The 16,681-nt window shown below is 35.1% G+C and overlaps 1 protein-coding gene across 5 annotated transcripts in view; it reads left to right on the forward strand.

Annotated features, from left to right (window-relative positions):
* thbs2b (thrombospondin 2b) overlaps positions 1-16,681 on the forward strand; it is a 55,253-nt gene that overhangs the window by 13,695 nt on the left and 24,877 nt on the right. For 3 of the 5 annotated variants that reach the window (XM_073918572.1, XM_073918571.1, XM_073918570.1), the window contains 3 exons: positions 10,314-10,384; positions 11,263-11,819; positions 12,085-12,169. In XM_073918572.1, the coding sequence (XP_073774673.1) occupies positions 10,318-10,384; positions 11,263-11,819; positions 12,085-12,169 (709 nt within the window). In that variant the 5' untranslated portion in view covers positions 10,314-10,317. Of the gene's footprint in view, positions 1-9,422; positions 9,736-10,251; positions 10,385-11,262; positions 11,820-12,084; positions 12,170-16,681 lie in introns of those variants that run through there. The other 2 variants (XM_009306791.5, XM_689598.11) reach the window with 2 other exon arrangements.

Below are 16,681 nucleotides of genomic sequence, written 5' to 3' on the forward strand. Positions count from 1 at the left end.
ACGATAGATTCACAGTGACACGTTATCTGATAGATTCAAAAGACAGAATAGTTGTTAGATAGAGACCAGATTTATTAAATATCAGGTTTAACAACTATAGTGAGGCGCGATCAAGCGGTACATCCTTGATGCACTGCTCTCTGAAATTTTGTGATCACCGCACCCGCTGACTGCTGGAGCTCAGACTCGCGCATATGCTGCAGCGCATGCCTTGACTGTGTGTGTTTGTGTATGGTCACGTGATGTGCGTTTTCAGAGGTATAGTGTGGAAGGAGGGCTTTTCAGAAATGTGAAACGCCAGTGTGAATGTGGATCGTTTTTGTTCTTCCATTTTAAAACTAATGCTGAGTTCAGCCTGCATGGTTTTCAAAGTAGTTGTATCACAGATGTTTTCACACTGCATGACTATCTGGGCTAGTGTTTTCACTGCAAGATGGATCGGCAACAGGGGCTTTCACATTGCATGACTTTACAATAGGAGGAATCGCCGACAACTTCGTCTCACAGCCAAAAATACATAGTAAATTTTTTGTTATTAACTACATAACGGGAAAGTAGCCATTAATGGGGTAGAAAATGTACATATTTGCTCACCCGGGTTTGAAGGTAATTATCAATTTCTCCTCAGCTTTCGTTTTTAACTTTCAGTCATGGGTGCTTCTTTCAAACCTCCACTAGTTTTTCCTTCATTTCTTGGGTCCCAATAAACTGAAAATGAGCGCTTTTAACTTCTTCGTCAACCTTCCGCAGGCCTGAGGGTACACACATAAGTGAATGCGTTGTCTCGTTGTCTGTAGGCGATGGCGGATGTTATTTTCAGTCAAAACTCAGTCCACACAGCATGATTTAAATCACCGACAGCTTCAGATATTTAGCATGCCAAATATCTCACAGGCATCGGTGACTCATTTGCGATTCTCTCAGATCGTGTCTTTGATAGTTCTTACTGTGTGATTGTCACTCACGTGCACGAGCACTGATTTGCCTGTGATTTCAGGCATTTGTCTGCGATTTCTCAAAACCGTTCGGCGAGTCAAAATCGGGGCTAAAATCATGCAGTCTGAGCTCTGCATAAGACGTATTGGTGTAAATAGGGCCATGTGTTTTTTTTACAAGCGGGTTGCTGCAACAGGGCAGAGAATTGTAATCGTTTGGCAATGGATGATGCCATCGTCTATCAACCCAACCCTAATTAAAGCTATAATGCTTCTTAAACTTTAAATGTTCTGTAGTGGTTAATGTTGGTGTTTGAGTATGAACAAGTCCAGCAAAGTTGAAAGGCCCAAAGGGTATTTGAAATCTGTTATTCTTTATACAGTAATCTCTGTATCTAAACTCGCTAAAATATTTAAATTGTAGTCCTGAGTACACGTCATGATAACCTGACAGTATTTTTAAAGTCAAAAGGTTTTGAGTTGTATGCTGTAGTCATGTCCAAGAGCTGCTTTTTCATAGATTCATTAAAACTGATAAGCCTTTAAAATACACACAGTACAGCCATTTTGTTTGTTGTTGTCAGAGTAATCTAGGCATTTGCTGTATTGGCACAGACGTCTTTTGCTAAGGGATGGAAAAAGCAACTCATTTGCAAAACATGTTTGTGAAACAGAAATGTAAAGCATAGATTTAATAAATGATCTGTGAAGTGTTTTAAGCTTGATACTTAACAGACACCTTCTTAAGACACCTCAGAGTCATATTATGTTTTATAACATAGTTTAATATAATTCCTATGAGTCTACATTTGCAACTTTTTGTTCGAAAAGCAACCTACAGACGATCTATCCAGTATGTTTACTAGCTTAAAATAAATATTTACTGAAATAGAGTTCATTTAAGAGTACATCGATCCAATCTAGGAACTCATTTTTTAAATAATGTACACTATAAAAAAATGGTGTAAAATGTACAGTATTATTGGCAATTTTGGTTAAATTGTGCAAGTGCACTGTAAATTAAGAATCACAATGGTGCTGTCAAACTACAGCAACAGTTACAATTGTTAATTTACAATTCACTTGTAAATTTTGCCAGTAATACTGTACGAATTGCCAGTAATGTTGTAAAATGTATAAGCCCAGTAATACTGGACATTAATACTGTCAATTTTACTGTTATTTTTACAGTGTAGGAATGATTACTGGTTTTAGCCATTTAAGTACTGCAGATAGAGTAGGATATTTTTAAGGGCTAGCTCAGATGTCCCTCTCTAGCTAATAATTGCACATTTATATTTTTAGAGTGCAATACATGTCCAGAGAAAATCATTTGAGTGATTAAGTGATATTTCCTTTGATATTGATGGTTAATTAAGGGCAGGGTTTCTTAACCGCACCAGCGTTTTAAAGGCTCCTTGCTGGTCAAATCTGCTGAATTTAGAAACGTCTAAATATAAATGAACCGCCACACTTTTCCACTTTAACAGAGAAACCAGATTTATCTTACCGACTGATCCAATGACATCATCTCTCTCTTCCTGACAAAGAAATATTACCCACAAGCCTGATTTATGGATGTAGCCTGTCAGGGGACTAAAAATAAGCCAGTGCTTTCTATTATAAACAGAAAACAGTCAGTGGAAAAGATTTGTTTACTGGACATCTCAATATTTTATATTGATGCATGGCATACTACCGTTTCCCTAAAATGCATTAGTCTTCTTACTGTTAACTAAAATAACAAAATGTGGCAAGCTGTTATTTTTGAGTTAATCTATTTATGTTGCCCTAACACAAATTTAAGGTTTGGTCCACTGAGTCATATCATATTTTAAACTTTAGTTGATGTGTAATGAAGCTGAGTAAACATTAACAACATCTCTTAATGTAATGCTCAAAGTTCAGTGCAAAGGGAGACATTGACACTTACAGAGTTAGCTTAGCAAAACCCACCATGAACGAAGTTTGGGGACTGCAAAAAAATACATCCTGGTTAATGAGTTCATAATCCCTTCAGGTTACATGCATACACCCTGTGCAGCGAAGGGTCGTGGCCAGAGGTGCTTAATGTTATAGCAAAGAGAGCTGAAATGCCTCACAAATGCTGCTATTTCCACAGAGCTTGTTCTGTTTCTGTATATGGGCTTCCAAAGGACACAACACAAAGAGATAGGTGCTTGCAATTTAATTTTAATCATGTTCCAGAACATTATAAAAAAAGATATAGCTAGCATTTGACAAAGGAGAACTACACGTATTTTTATTTGTTAAAAATTATCTATTATATGGCCTGGCATTATTGGTATGTTGTTCTACGACGTAAACAATGGGAAATGCTGTTTGGCACCGTTAACAGTTTAGCTACAAAGTCATATTTATCAGTCAAACCCTGTAAACAGCCACAATCTACAGCAGCTCTGCAGTGTCTCTCTATGCGGCCATTTTCCCTGTATTCGACATCTAAAAAATAAAGAACTCGCAAAAGATATGTGAATCTTTCATATTACATACACAGCAGAGGCAAAGCTCGTGCTAGTAGAATGTAATAAAGATGCTGAGGCAGCGTTAGAATCCATTAGCGGAAGTTTAATGAAAGGCTTGCACAGAGGCATAAACGTAAAGACAGGCAGTCTGTCAAAATCAGATAAGCAGTCTAAATCTTTAAATCATAAACTTGTGAAATCCAAAAGGTGTTAGTTATAGGACAGGCAATGGGTCAAGGCAATAACAAACAGTCAAAAACAAAGCAATAGAGCAAAACCATATGTTCGTGAAGTAAACAGGCCAGGTCATACACAGGAAAGGTAAGGCTCCCTTTGCTGGTGTGGCGTTAGATAGAGGTTTGATGCTTTTCCTGATAAAGTGAAGCTGATCTGCGAATCAAAGCACATTATGTTAGCTGACCAATCAGATCCTCTTGAGGGCGGGCCTTTGGAGGTACTTGGAAGTATGGTAGTCTTTTTCATGTTAGCTGAGTAGCATATATACATATAAACATATATAATCAAAATAAGATATTTGAAAAAAAAAATACGTAAAGCATGAGCACGCATTGCTTTGCACCCCATAAACACAACCAAGCCTTATAAATACACTCTGGACCACCCCTTTAAGTTAACTAACTAATTTAAGTGGATTGAGCATAAAACAGTTAAGTTGTCCTAACAAATCGTAATAATTTTGCCAATTCAGAACATTTTATATAAGTAGTTTGAACAAGCAAGAAAAAAAAAATGTTTTTTGAGTGAATTTAGTAAAGTAGTGAAGGGAAAAGCCAACTTTTTTTTTTAATCATAAACAACAACAGAACTAATTTAATAATTCAGAACTAAATGGAACCGTTCAGGAGAATTTGACTTTCACATCTAAGGACATTTGGTCCCTTTTTCACTTCACATTACTCCAAAAAATGAAATCACACGTGCATACCCGTTTCTGACTTTTACAAGATTGGAAACTGTGTAAATTGCTCATGCGGAAAGGAACATAAAAAATAAATTGGTAACAAAGTGAGAGAAACAAAGAAATATATTATAACAATAAAAAAGGATTCCTGGGGCTTTAGACGTAAAATGGCTGAGATAAAGTAGAAACTCTATGGACTTGGTCTAGCATTCCCTCATTGTTAGCTCACAGAGTGTCAGTCTGGAAGTCATTAGCTAAAAGTTTCATTTTAATGACAGATATATGAATACTTTGGGAGGTGAAGAGAGGGAAGGCTATCTGCTTATTATGTAATACGGGCATTGGATTCTGTGATGTAAGAAGGATTTTCTATAAATTTTGACTAGTTTATAAGCAGTGGTCTCTATGGAGCTGGACTTTGGATGGATGAAGAGCAATATGATTTAAAGGAATAGTTCACCTGAAAAAAAAGACAAAATTTGGTGTTAATTTACTCACCACCGAGCTAACGTTTTTTGTTTAGTAGTTCATAAAGAAATAAACCTTAGTCTTTAAAGGGTTAGTTCACCTAAAAGAAAATTTGCTCACCATTTCCTCACCCTCAAGTGTTTCTAAACTTTTTTAAATGTCTTTTCTGCATTGAAAACAAAACAAGATATTCTGAAATTGACTTGCATTTTAGGAACAAAAAATACTATTAAAGTCAATTGGTGTTTTTTTTTTCCAACATTTTTCGGCATATGTATTCTGTATCTTCCTTACTGTTCAACAGAAGAAAGAAACCCAAGCAGGTTTGGAACAAGTGGAAAAAGAATAAATGAAGACAGGAATATAGTTTTGGTATAAACTATCCATTTATTTATTCATCCATTTAGTTTCCTTTGCCTTAGTCCCTTTATTCATCCAGCCGATTCGAATGTTCTCACTCGATTGAATGGACGTTGTCAGTGGTTATCAGCTGATAAATATGGACACTTAGAGGCCTTCTGTGCCTACTACTATTATATAATGACAAAAGTGTTGAGGTCTCGGTGCCACTCTGCAATACATTTTATTTTATTTATTTTATCTGCAATACATTTTATTATTTTATTATAAATATTAATTTTTATTTACATTAATATTTTAAACCGGTTTCTATCAGTGTATGCACACTGCACTGCAAGTCGGCGGCTTACCGCAGCGCCTAGCTATTTCTGCTGCGCAACAGAGCGCCATCTGAATAGTTTCAAATTAAATAACATTCAAATGTGTGCATTTGGTATGTGATACTTCCAACTGTCATGTGTGGTATGTGATACTTCCAACTGTCATGTGTGTGTCATGTTGTGGCACATCCGGTGTGCGACGCGCTTCAGAGTCTGAGGATGATTAAATTATCTGCAAATTTACATTTTTTTTTTGCATGAATTGTTAAATGCTATCTCGTGACAATTTATAACTTTTTGATTTAGTGGCTTATTCCTATGAAATCATATGATCTCGTTCGTACAGTTTGGAATGATTTGCTTAACCACCAATGACAGTTGGGTTTAGGGGTGGGGTTGGGTGCCACGCCTCCTTTTAAAAATTGAACATTTTCATGCGACTGAACTCATATGAATTTGTTTGAATTAGCCACTAAACTGACAAAACGTACAATAGTTACTTTCCTTGTGAGATCAGGCTGGATTGTTTGGATATGTGAATCAAAAATTGGTACAGGTAAATCTTTTGAAATTAACTTATTCACCTTATTCTCAGCTGTCGAGCGGGCGCTGCCATTTGAATCTTTTTGTCTCGCGACTTCCGGTCACATTCACTTCCATTCATTTTTTGAAGTTAACAACTGCTCGTTACGCTGCTTGATGTTGCAATTTAATATTTTCTTATTATATTATGCTACTTGGTCTGTGTAGTCATGCAAACATTTGTTTGTTGAGCAAGTAGTTTGGCCATTTTCTGCCGTTTATTATCCTAGTCATTTCTCCCATAGGCGACTGAATCGGAAGTTCTAAGACAATCGCGAAAACAGGCGCACTTCCGCATTTTAGAATAAGGTCAATATACAGAATATGCGATATATCGGTTTGTTTATATATATATATATATATATATATATATATATATATATATATATATATATATATATATATATGTATATATGTATACAGTTGAAATCTTAATTAATAGAGCCCCCCTTAATTATTAGCCCCCTGTTTATTTTTTACCCCAATTTCTAGAAACATTTTTTAGCACATTTCTAAACATAATAGTTTTAAAAACTCATTTCTAATAACTGATTTATTTTATCTTTGCCATGATGACAGTAAATAATATTTCACTAGATATTTTTCAAGACAACAACATACAACTTAAAGTGACATTTAAAGGCTTAAATAGGTTAATTAGGTTAACTAGACAGGATAGGGTAATTAGACAAGTTATGGTATAATGATGGTTTGTTCTGTTGACTATTAGAAAAAAAATATGTAGCTTAAAGGGGCTAATCATTTTGTCCCTAAAATTGTGTTTAAAAAATTAAAAACTTATTTTATAATGTGTATATAATCTGGTCATCACTAACATTCCACCTCAAAACTGAAACTCATTTTATTAAAAAAAAAAATAAAAATTATTTAATTTTTTTTATCTTTATTTACTAAAATGTTGGTTTTATTTCCCTTGCCGTAATATGTGTTTAATAGTTTTCCATGTATTTCTTGCTGAAGATGCTTATTAATGATGATTATTAATTCTTTCAGAGATTGCAGTTATTTATTGTCTGGACAAGAAGTGGTCAAAATGCAACAAGAAAAAAAATCAGAGACTAATGATAAAGGCTTTCCTGAAGATTTGCTTGAAGTCTGAAACATTGGACCAAAAGCAGGATTGGTAAACTTCTAAGTCACCCCATGGGAAAAGACTTTTGGTCAAATGTCCATCTGTCCAAGTCTTTTTGTTAGGTATAAGTTAACTCCCACAGTGATCAATTTGTGTTTATCAAGCAGCTCAGAAAACGTAATTGCAATGACATGACCTTTCCTCTGCATCAAAGTACTAATGAACATAAATAAGCCATTTTAAAGTTTATGAATGTTTTTAATGTTAAAAGCAAAGCCAAGCATGTAAGTTATGGCTACACATAAAAAGGTAAGCTCATGATCATATGATGAATGTGCTTTGGCAGGCAACCTTGTTCTGTGTGCGTTATGTAATTAACAAGGAACTTTAGTCGAGAGCTGATTATAAAACAAACATCTTGGCAAAACAGCACCAGAAACTGTTTGACAGTAATTTAAACTCCATGGACACATCATTTCACTCAGAGGAAGGAAGAATTATTATTGCGCTCACTCTAATCAGGCACTTAAAAGAGGGCAGGACTCACGGGGATACTCTCTCATTTCAGGCATACACAGGATATAATGTCATTTCCAGCATATAGTAGAAAAATATACAATGATGTCAGCCTTTAACCCTCTGCTGAGGCCAGGTTTTGCAAGAACTCGCTCTGATTTGTTTCCCCTAACACATATTGTAAACATGTACATCATCTGTCTCATCTGTTGTAGTATATCTGCACTTTATGTGCTTCTCGGAGATGTTCCCGCACAACTGACATTGATCGAATGTCTACCTTTGTGTTTTCAGACAGGGATGGGGCATATTTTCAAAGGAATGTAACGCTCTTGAGAGAGCAAGTCAGATTAAAGTCACACATTTTATATGGTGACTGCCACGTTGTGCTGTTCATCATTACTACTCTGGAATTTAAAATGTGTCTATTCATGTCCACCTGGATATACAGTTGAAGTCAGAATTATGATATCTATCTATCTATCTATCTATCTATCTATCTATCTATCTATCTATCTATCTATCTATCTATCTATCTATCTATCTATCTATCTCTCTATCTCTCTATCTATCTATCTATCTATCTATCTATCTATCTATCTATCTATCTATCTATCTGTTTATCTGTCTTTCTGTCTGTCTGTCTGTCTGTCTGTCTGTCTGTCTATCTGTCTAGTTGTCTATCTGGCTGTCTATTTGTATGTCTGTCTATCTATCTATCTATCTATCTATCTATCTATCTATCTATCTATCTATCTATCTATCTATCTATCTATCTATCTATCTATCTATCTCTCTATCTCTCTATCTCTCTATCTATCTATCTATCTATCTATCTATCTATCTATCTATCTATCTATCTATCTAGCTATCTGTTTATCTGTCTTTCTGTCTATCTGTCTGTCTGTCTGTCTGTCTGTCTATCTGTCTAGTTGTCTATCTGGCTGTCTATTTGTATGTCTGTCTATCTATCTATCTATCTATCTATCTATCTATCTATCTATCTATCTATCTATCTATCTATCTATCTATCTATCTATCTATCTATCTATCTATCTATCTATCTATCTATCTATCTATCTATCTATCTATCCATCCATCCATCCATCCATCCATCCATCCATCCATCCATCCATCCATCCATCCATCCATCCATCCATCCATCCATCCATCCATCCATCCATCCATCCATCCATCCATCCATCCATCCATCCATCCATCCATCCATCCATCCATCCATCGGTCTGTCTGTCTGTCTGTCTGTTTCCATCCATCCATCCATCCCTCTGTCTGTCTGTCTATTTATCTGATCTGTTTTTGTTTAATTGTGTCTGTCTGACATTCTAATGGATAATATTGACTAAATACCGGAGAGAAATTATAAAATAATTCTATAAAAAATCTGATAACACTGCATAGATAATTTTTAACAAAAACATACTTTTTTTTTTCTTTTTGGTGTAAAGTATCTGGCACTTGTCCAGCAACACTTCTTTTCTATTTCTTTACAATATAAACTTGACCTCATTCTTGGTCTTCTCACATACCTATCCACATATTTAGGTCTTCACCCTCACCCAACAGCCCGCGGCTGCATTAGCTAATGAAAACTGTCCTGACGTGCTGTCACATCAACAACCCAAACCTCTCCAGTCCAGCGCAACCCGCCTCCAGCCTCGCCAAACCCTCCCATCTGAAACCAAATATGCGCACCCCTCATGATAAAATTCAAGAGAGATCAGTTATGAGGAGGGAGACCGTGAGTCCGGCATCATCTGGATTTATCACGTACCAGCTTTTGGAACATAAAGACATTGTTCAGCAACACCTCATGATTGACTGCATTTCCCTGTGAACCGCGTAACCCAGCTTAATGCGCGAATTTTAAACTTTGCGCTTGGAGGACCCGTGGCATCTCCAAGTTTTACGCAATGAATTTCTAATCACTGGCGTGGGTTTACCATTGTGGAACTGACTGAGGAGTAAAGCGTTATTTTCATCTTGTATATATATTTTCAGTTTTGCTATAATCCCAGTGTGCACCTTCATTCGGGTAAGTGGGGTGCTCGTCACTCTTGATTCTTTATATGAAGTCCAAACAAGTGGTATTGCGTTCTGAAAAATATGTTATTTTGTGTTTGAATAGTGTTAGAGTTTTCATTGATTGTTTTCACAGACTCAAAAGTTATATTACAATGTGTCAAGTGTGGCAAAGCGTTGACGTGGTAACCATAGCAGCACGTACCGCTGATAGATGCTCTTAGATTCTTCAGTATTACGTTTACAAACCATTATATGGTATTTGCACACCACTAAAGCGTTAATAAAAATAAGCTGACTATATCCAGGGTGCCAAAAGACAATTCTGGTTGTAGGATGTGGATTATGGAAGTCCTTAATAGAAGTACATTTCAACCTTTTCCTAAAACAGAATGCGTTTGAGTTATAGCCTAACAAAGTCGTTCACAGACTTTGAAACAGAGTCCTTCATTGTGTTTGGCGAATATTATTAGTAGTTGGTCTGGGGGTAGGCTACGAGTAAGCTAAAAATAATGTATTTTAATTGTAGGTGTTCAGCTGCCGTGGTATATGTATTTTTAACGTCAAACAAACAATATTTGTGACACACAGAAGAATGATTCTCCGAAGATGTTTCCGATTGTTGGCCCTTTTGCTTCTGTTCACCTCTGTTAAATCTCAAGGTAATACTGTTTGTCATTATAAATATTTATTTTATGTCGAAATTCTATGTTACAATGTATAATTGTTGTATGTTATTTTTTTTACACCATACTTTACTATAGCAGTCCTATAATGTGGTTTAGACCAAGGTACAAATAGTTGATAAATAAAATATCAACATTAATTTACATTTAAACAAGGAAAAGAGTGTTTTATGTTCTGTACACAACTTTCAGTTCATACAGTGCTGATCATATAAGTACACCCCTCACAAATCTATCTTTTAAATTTATATTTTAATGGGAAGTTATACAATATTATTAAGTTATAATATATTATTATGTGCACAAATACATTAGATTAGCCAGGACTGAAGCCAAATCTGAATCTAAAACTAGTACACCTAAATTTACATGTTATAGAAAATTTTTAAATACAATTATATATTTTAAAAAAAGGTAAATCAAAAAAAAAAAAAAACTTTTTGTTTAAATTTTTATATGTTTTTTGTAATATTTGACTTGAATTTAATTGTATTATCTTTTAATTTTCTAAACAAGTTTGGTCACTAAAATGTTATTTTAATGAACATCTGTTTAATAAATCTGTTTTGTTTAAATGCCCCAAAATACATTGCCTATATTCACTGAGAAAAGGAGAAAAATATCCATTTCAGACTCAATTATGCTGAGCGCTGTATGTTATACATCTTTAATCACTATTTGGCATCATTATTATTAACAAATAGGTGTACAATATTATTCTACCTATATAGATTCTATTTTGCTCAGTATATAAAGACTCAGAGTTCATGTCAATTCCATGTACCCATAATGTGTACCTAGTGCCTATATAATATTTAATTACTCATGTAAATCATGTATTTTTTTTTTTTTAGATGCACAATTGGAAGATGAGACCATATTTGACTTATTTGAATCCAGTGGGATCACACGCAAGACCATCGGAGTGAAGCTTTTTAAGGGTCTGGACAGCGATGCTCCAGCATATCGCTTCATCCGTTTTGACCAGCTGCCCTCTGTCAGCTCCACAGCGCTACAACAACTTCTTCTGCAAATACAAAACAATGAAGGCTTCATTCTGACAGCCACATTGCGCCAGGACCGTACATCTCGTGGCACCATTCTTGCACTGGAAGGCCCAGGAGAGCGCAGGCAGCTTGAGATTGTTTCAGATGGCAGAACCAACACTCTAGATTTGGTGTATTGGTGGGCCGATGGCTCTCGCAACGTGATTTCGTTTGAGGAAGTAGACCTCTCGGATTCACAATGGAAAAATATAACACTCTATGTGCACGGGGAGACAGCAACTTTGTACATTGGTTGTGGACTCATTGATAGCTTCATTCTTGATGAACCTTTCTATGAACACCTTAGTGCAACTGGCGCCAGTATGTTCGTGGCCAAAGGGTCCACAAGAGAAAGCCATTTTAGGGTAGGTTTGATGTCACATTATTCGGAAAAGTTCATGCAGTGGATTTTAAAGTCAAGCTAGAACTGTAACTAATTCATTTTTGCTCAATTTTGTCAGCATTAGTAGTTGCAGAGAGTGCCAAGCAAGTTGCTGGAAACTGTGTAATAAATTACCACTGATCCTCTAGTGTTCTGTTAATTCAACCCAACTTCCCAGTCCTGGGAGATATATGTGAATGGTTGAAAATTGGCAAGGTTAGCCTAACAGCAGCTGTTGTTTCTTTCAGGGCTTGCTGCAGAATGTACGTTTTATCTTTGACACCCAGCTTGAGGACATTCTGGAGAGCAGGGGATGTGATCTTGGAAACCCAGGTAGGAGGAGCTTGTGAGCCTTAACATTCTTTAACATTTTCAGCCAGCCAAAATAAAACAAAAAAGAAAGATTTGTGGGATTAAGATGGAGATCCTGCTTAATGGGAACTGCGGTACGAAATGCTTTACTCACAGAAAGGGAGATTTCCTTCAGTGCCTTGGTGAAAAAGAAGTACACTTAAATATATTACAAATGTACTTGAAATGTAGAGAGTATGTTTAAAGCACCATTAGCACAAATAACAAAGTGCATTGTTAATGTATTTGGTTGCAATTTTATGTTATTTTATTTTTCAGTACACTACAAGTACTTATGCTTAAAAAATATGTTTAATTGCACTAAAAAAATGCTATAACTGTAAGCATACTATTTATGTGTACTTTGTATAAGAACGTTGTGAAATGGTGTCTATTTGAGTGTGTTTCAGGTATATGCATGTCATTTTTAAATTGTTTTAGATAGGGATGTACAGATCCAATCCTGTGATCGGAATTCAGGCCCGATCACACGGTTTCAGATTCGATTTGAATTGGACATTACCTCCCGATCAGGACTTGATATATACACACAGTTAAAGTCAGAATTATTAGCCCCCCTTTGAATTTTTTGTTTTCTTTTTAAAATATTTCCTAAATGATATTTAACAGGAAATTGCATAAAAGGAAATGTTATATATATATATATATATATATATATATATATATATATATATATATATATATATATATTCTCATTATTTTTAAGACACAGAGTTAGACCTCTTTCTCGACCTCACACAAAAACAGCAACGCGGCATGACATCACTTTGTTGCAGAGTTGCCATTGGTTAAATTCCGACAAAGTAAAACACAGAAACAGCTTGAAGCGGAAAGTGCAAGTATATCATGCAATCTAGAGGTATAATAACGTTGATGATGACAACATTGTCATAGCATACTGTGAGATATATAAATTTTGGATTGCAAGAGGTGAAAAGGAAAAGCCTACATTTAAAACCACAAACCTGATAAGGTACCTCAAAAACAAACACCCGACACAATACAGCGAGTTCACCCAGGCAACCCAACCGAAGACGAATCAGTTCACGCTGCAGGAGAGTTTAAAGAGGAGAGAAAAAATTACCCATGACATTGTGAAAGCACAGGATATTACAGCCAAGATAGCAATGAGTCACCTGCCACTCGCCTTTGTAGATAACCCTGTATTCCTTATGCTTATAAAGCATGTAGAACCTCGATTTGTTTTAATGTATTATAAAAGTATGGAACGATTTTTGTAACGGTAGATACTTAAAATCAAATGATTCAGACTCGAGGGCAAAAAAACTGATTGGGACATCCCTAGTTTTAGATATAATGAAACATTTTAATTTTATTTACATTAAGTCAAACTTGAATCTATTATACAAGTAAAATTTGTATGTAAATATATTAAGCTATTTATGTTTAGCAATAAAACTTTAAAGTCAATATATTATGGAATTTTATTTCTGTACTTATATTGCATCTACATTTTTTTTATGCCAAAAAATAATTCGAATATTAAAAAAGAGCATACTTCATGAGTATTTTGTGAATTCCCCACTGTAAGTATATATATATATATATATATATATATATATATATATATATATATATATATATATATATATATATATATATATATATATATATAACATTAATTAGTATTATTTATTGCAAATCACTTTATACAGACAACTTCACTGATGATTTTCTCAATTTTGATTTTTGAAGATTCCAGATTTTCTGTATCTCTGCTAAATATTGCCTATCCTAACTTAGTAGATGTATTCATCTAAATAAATCATACACTTATGACTTGGTTTTGTGGTTCAGGGTCACATTTTGTGTGTAGTTTTTTCTTTAGTGTCAGCAATCTTCTGGTAGTAGAGTAGTGGGTTCTTGAACAGCAGGCTTTTGACATCCATTGCTCAGGGGAAGGATTTTTAACTCTTGACAGCTTTATACATAAACTTGCTTTAAGGAACTTGTGCTTGTGGAGACCTGTGTACTCACTTAGATTAGCAGTAACTGGCCTGACTAAAGAAGTTATTAGATTAGAGTTATTGCCATAGTGTGCATGTATTACAAGCTTGTTTTTGTCTAAATAGGCCATCCATCAGTCTGGCCTGACTGTATGTGTTGTCAGAGCTCATTTGGTTTTAAGATTGGTATGTTTTTGTAACTATACACGTATAGCATGGATTTGATTTATTTGACATTATTAGCATTGGGACCATGCGTACGAAAAGGACGTAAAAGTTAGATAAGCTGCATCCCAAATGGCACACCATACACTATGCACAGGGCTGGACTGGGACAAAAAAAAATTGCCCTGGCATTTTGGGACAGAGCCAGACCCTTAAAAATTTAAATGTTTAACTCAACAGTGATTGAGTCAGCCCAATGTCAGTAAAGAAGAGAACCAATGGGCTGCACATTATGTCACATGGGCTGGTATGTCCAAAAAAGAAACTTCTTTCTTTCAGAGCGTCACAGATCACAGCATAGTCAATTAATAAGGCCGAATAAAATGACAGTCTGCTCAGAAGATTATTAACGCTGTCCAAAAAGTACGATAGCCAAGCGGGAAACTGCCCAGTTTGCCATTTTAATTTTCAGCCAGGCAGCCCAAATGTCTTTCCATTACAAAATTGACACTGTTCTGTAAAATCAGCAATCTTCACTGCCTGTTAGATATACGATATGAAGTGGGTCTCAGATCGGACAAAATGCACTGCATTAAAATCTATTTCCTACCACCATGTCTTTAAAATATGACAGTTTATTTTACCCTTTCAGTGCTATTTCTGCACTAGCCTAGCCTGTTGCTATTGACGGCATTAGTGTTTACAACAGTCTTTCTTCTCATTTACATTCGAACAACTAAATGAATGCTTAAGTCAATTAAACTAAATGTATTGTAATGACATTACAACATTGATGCTGTAAAAACAACCTTGTGAAATTGAAAATAGTCACATTTAGCTTTCACCGAAGTTGATCGTTGGCTTTAAAACTCTAGTTGTGCATAGAGCCCATTCTGACTTTCGAAATGCATTGTTTTTCTCTCTTCAATTAATTCAGAGCTTATTTTTTTTTAACAGCAAGTGGCACTGTAGGCTTTTAAAACAGCCACACTTTGCTTGCATCCACTTCCTTACAAATACCACTTAAACCTAAAAATGATAAATAATAAATTTAGGAAAGATTTAAGCGGATTACAAGATCATAAAGTCAACTTACAGTACGTACAGTAAATGCCTCAGCCAAATGCACAACATCTCTTCCACTTGAGCATTTGAGTGTGTAGTTAAAAACTAGCCTATAGAGCGCCATCTACTGTTAAAAACTGAGCTAAGAATTGATTCAAGAGAGAATGGCGATGCATATTAAAAATCTAATTTTTTCATCACGGCTCAAATAAATATGTTCTGTGCACCCCTCTTTCAATAACAGAGTAAAAACATAGGACAATGATGAGAAAATTGCAGTTAAGAAAGCATTTGATTGTCAAAGTTCTGCAGGGGTGAATTTACTTTTAAAAATGCATTTTTAAAAATTTGGTGTGAACAGGCTATATGTAGAAAGGAAAAGAGTTGTATGTTAGTTTCTAATTATAGTTCACTGGGGTAACTCAAGCTACTGCTCCACCCAGACTTTAAAATGAAACTATATTCTTTCTGAACAACTTAAAAATAACCTCAAAAACGGTGCTTCTAAGGGATTTCTGAGGTAGGTCTGTGTGCCTAGAAATAGTTTACTTGTGGTTACATGTGTGTTACATCACAGGAGCCTATGAAACGTTTTAATTTGGCTTCCTATTACAATCTTCAAGCGCCTGAGTGTCGTGTATAAAGAGGCTTTATTGCAAACAGGTTTTGTCGTCATGCTGTGAGATACCCAGAGTCTGCATTCTCTGTCTTCATACTTGCCTTAAAGGTGAAGTGTATCCTTTTCCAAACACTGAAAGCCTTTCTCTAATCCAACTGTGCTAAAATGATTAAAAGTGAGCCATTTTAGGATGATTTCTCACAAAAGTGTAAATACTGTTTCTCTGGGGTAAGGCTTAACAGTTTATCGTTTAAGCGTCGATATTGCAATGGGCATCTACAAAAGTTTAAATGCTGTTTCTCTACAATGGTAGGGCTGAACAATTTATCGTTCGAGCAACGATTTCGCAATGTGTGCATCTGCAATAGTCAAATCGCAGGATTAAATTATTTATTAAAGATTAAAACATAAAGATTAATTTTTAAATTATTTATACAATGATGACCATGTTATTTTACATTTGATTGTTCAGTTTCTGTACTTAAACACTGTTAGACTCCCCAGAAAGCCATAAAGCATTTTTATTTGTTTATTTTTGCTTGTAATTTATTATAATTTATGCAGATGCACTGCACAGAAAAAGACTTGATCACCCCAGTCATACAATATCAATGAAATATTTCTGAAATAGAGCTATATGAATCATTATATTTAGAT

This window comes from Danio rerio, chromosome 12 (assembly GCF_049306965.1).
Source record: "Danio rerio strain Tuebingen ecotype United States chromosome 12, GRCz12tu, whole genome shotgun sequence".
NCBI classification, from domain to species: Eukaryota; Metazoa; Chordata; class Actinopteri; order Cypriniformes; family Danionidae; genus Danio; species Danio rerio.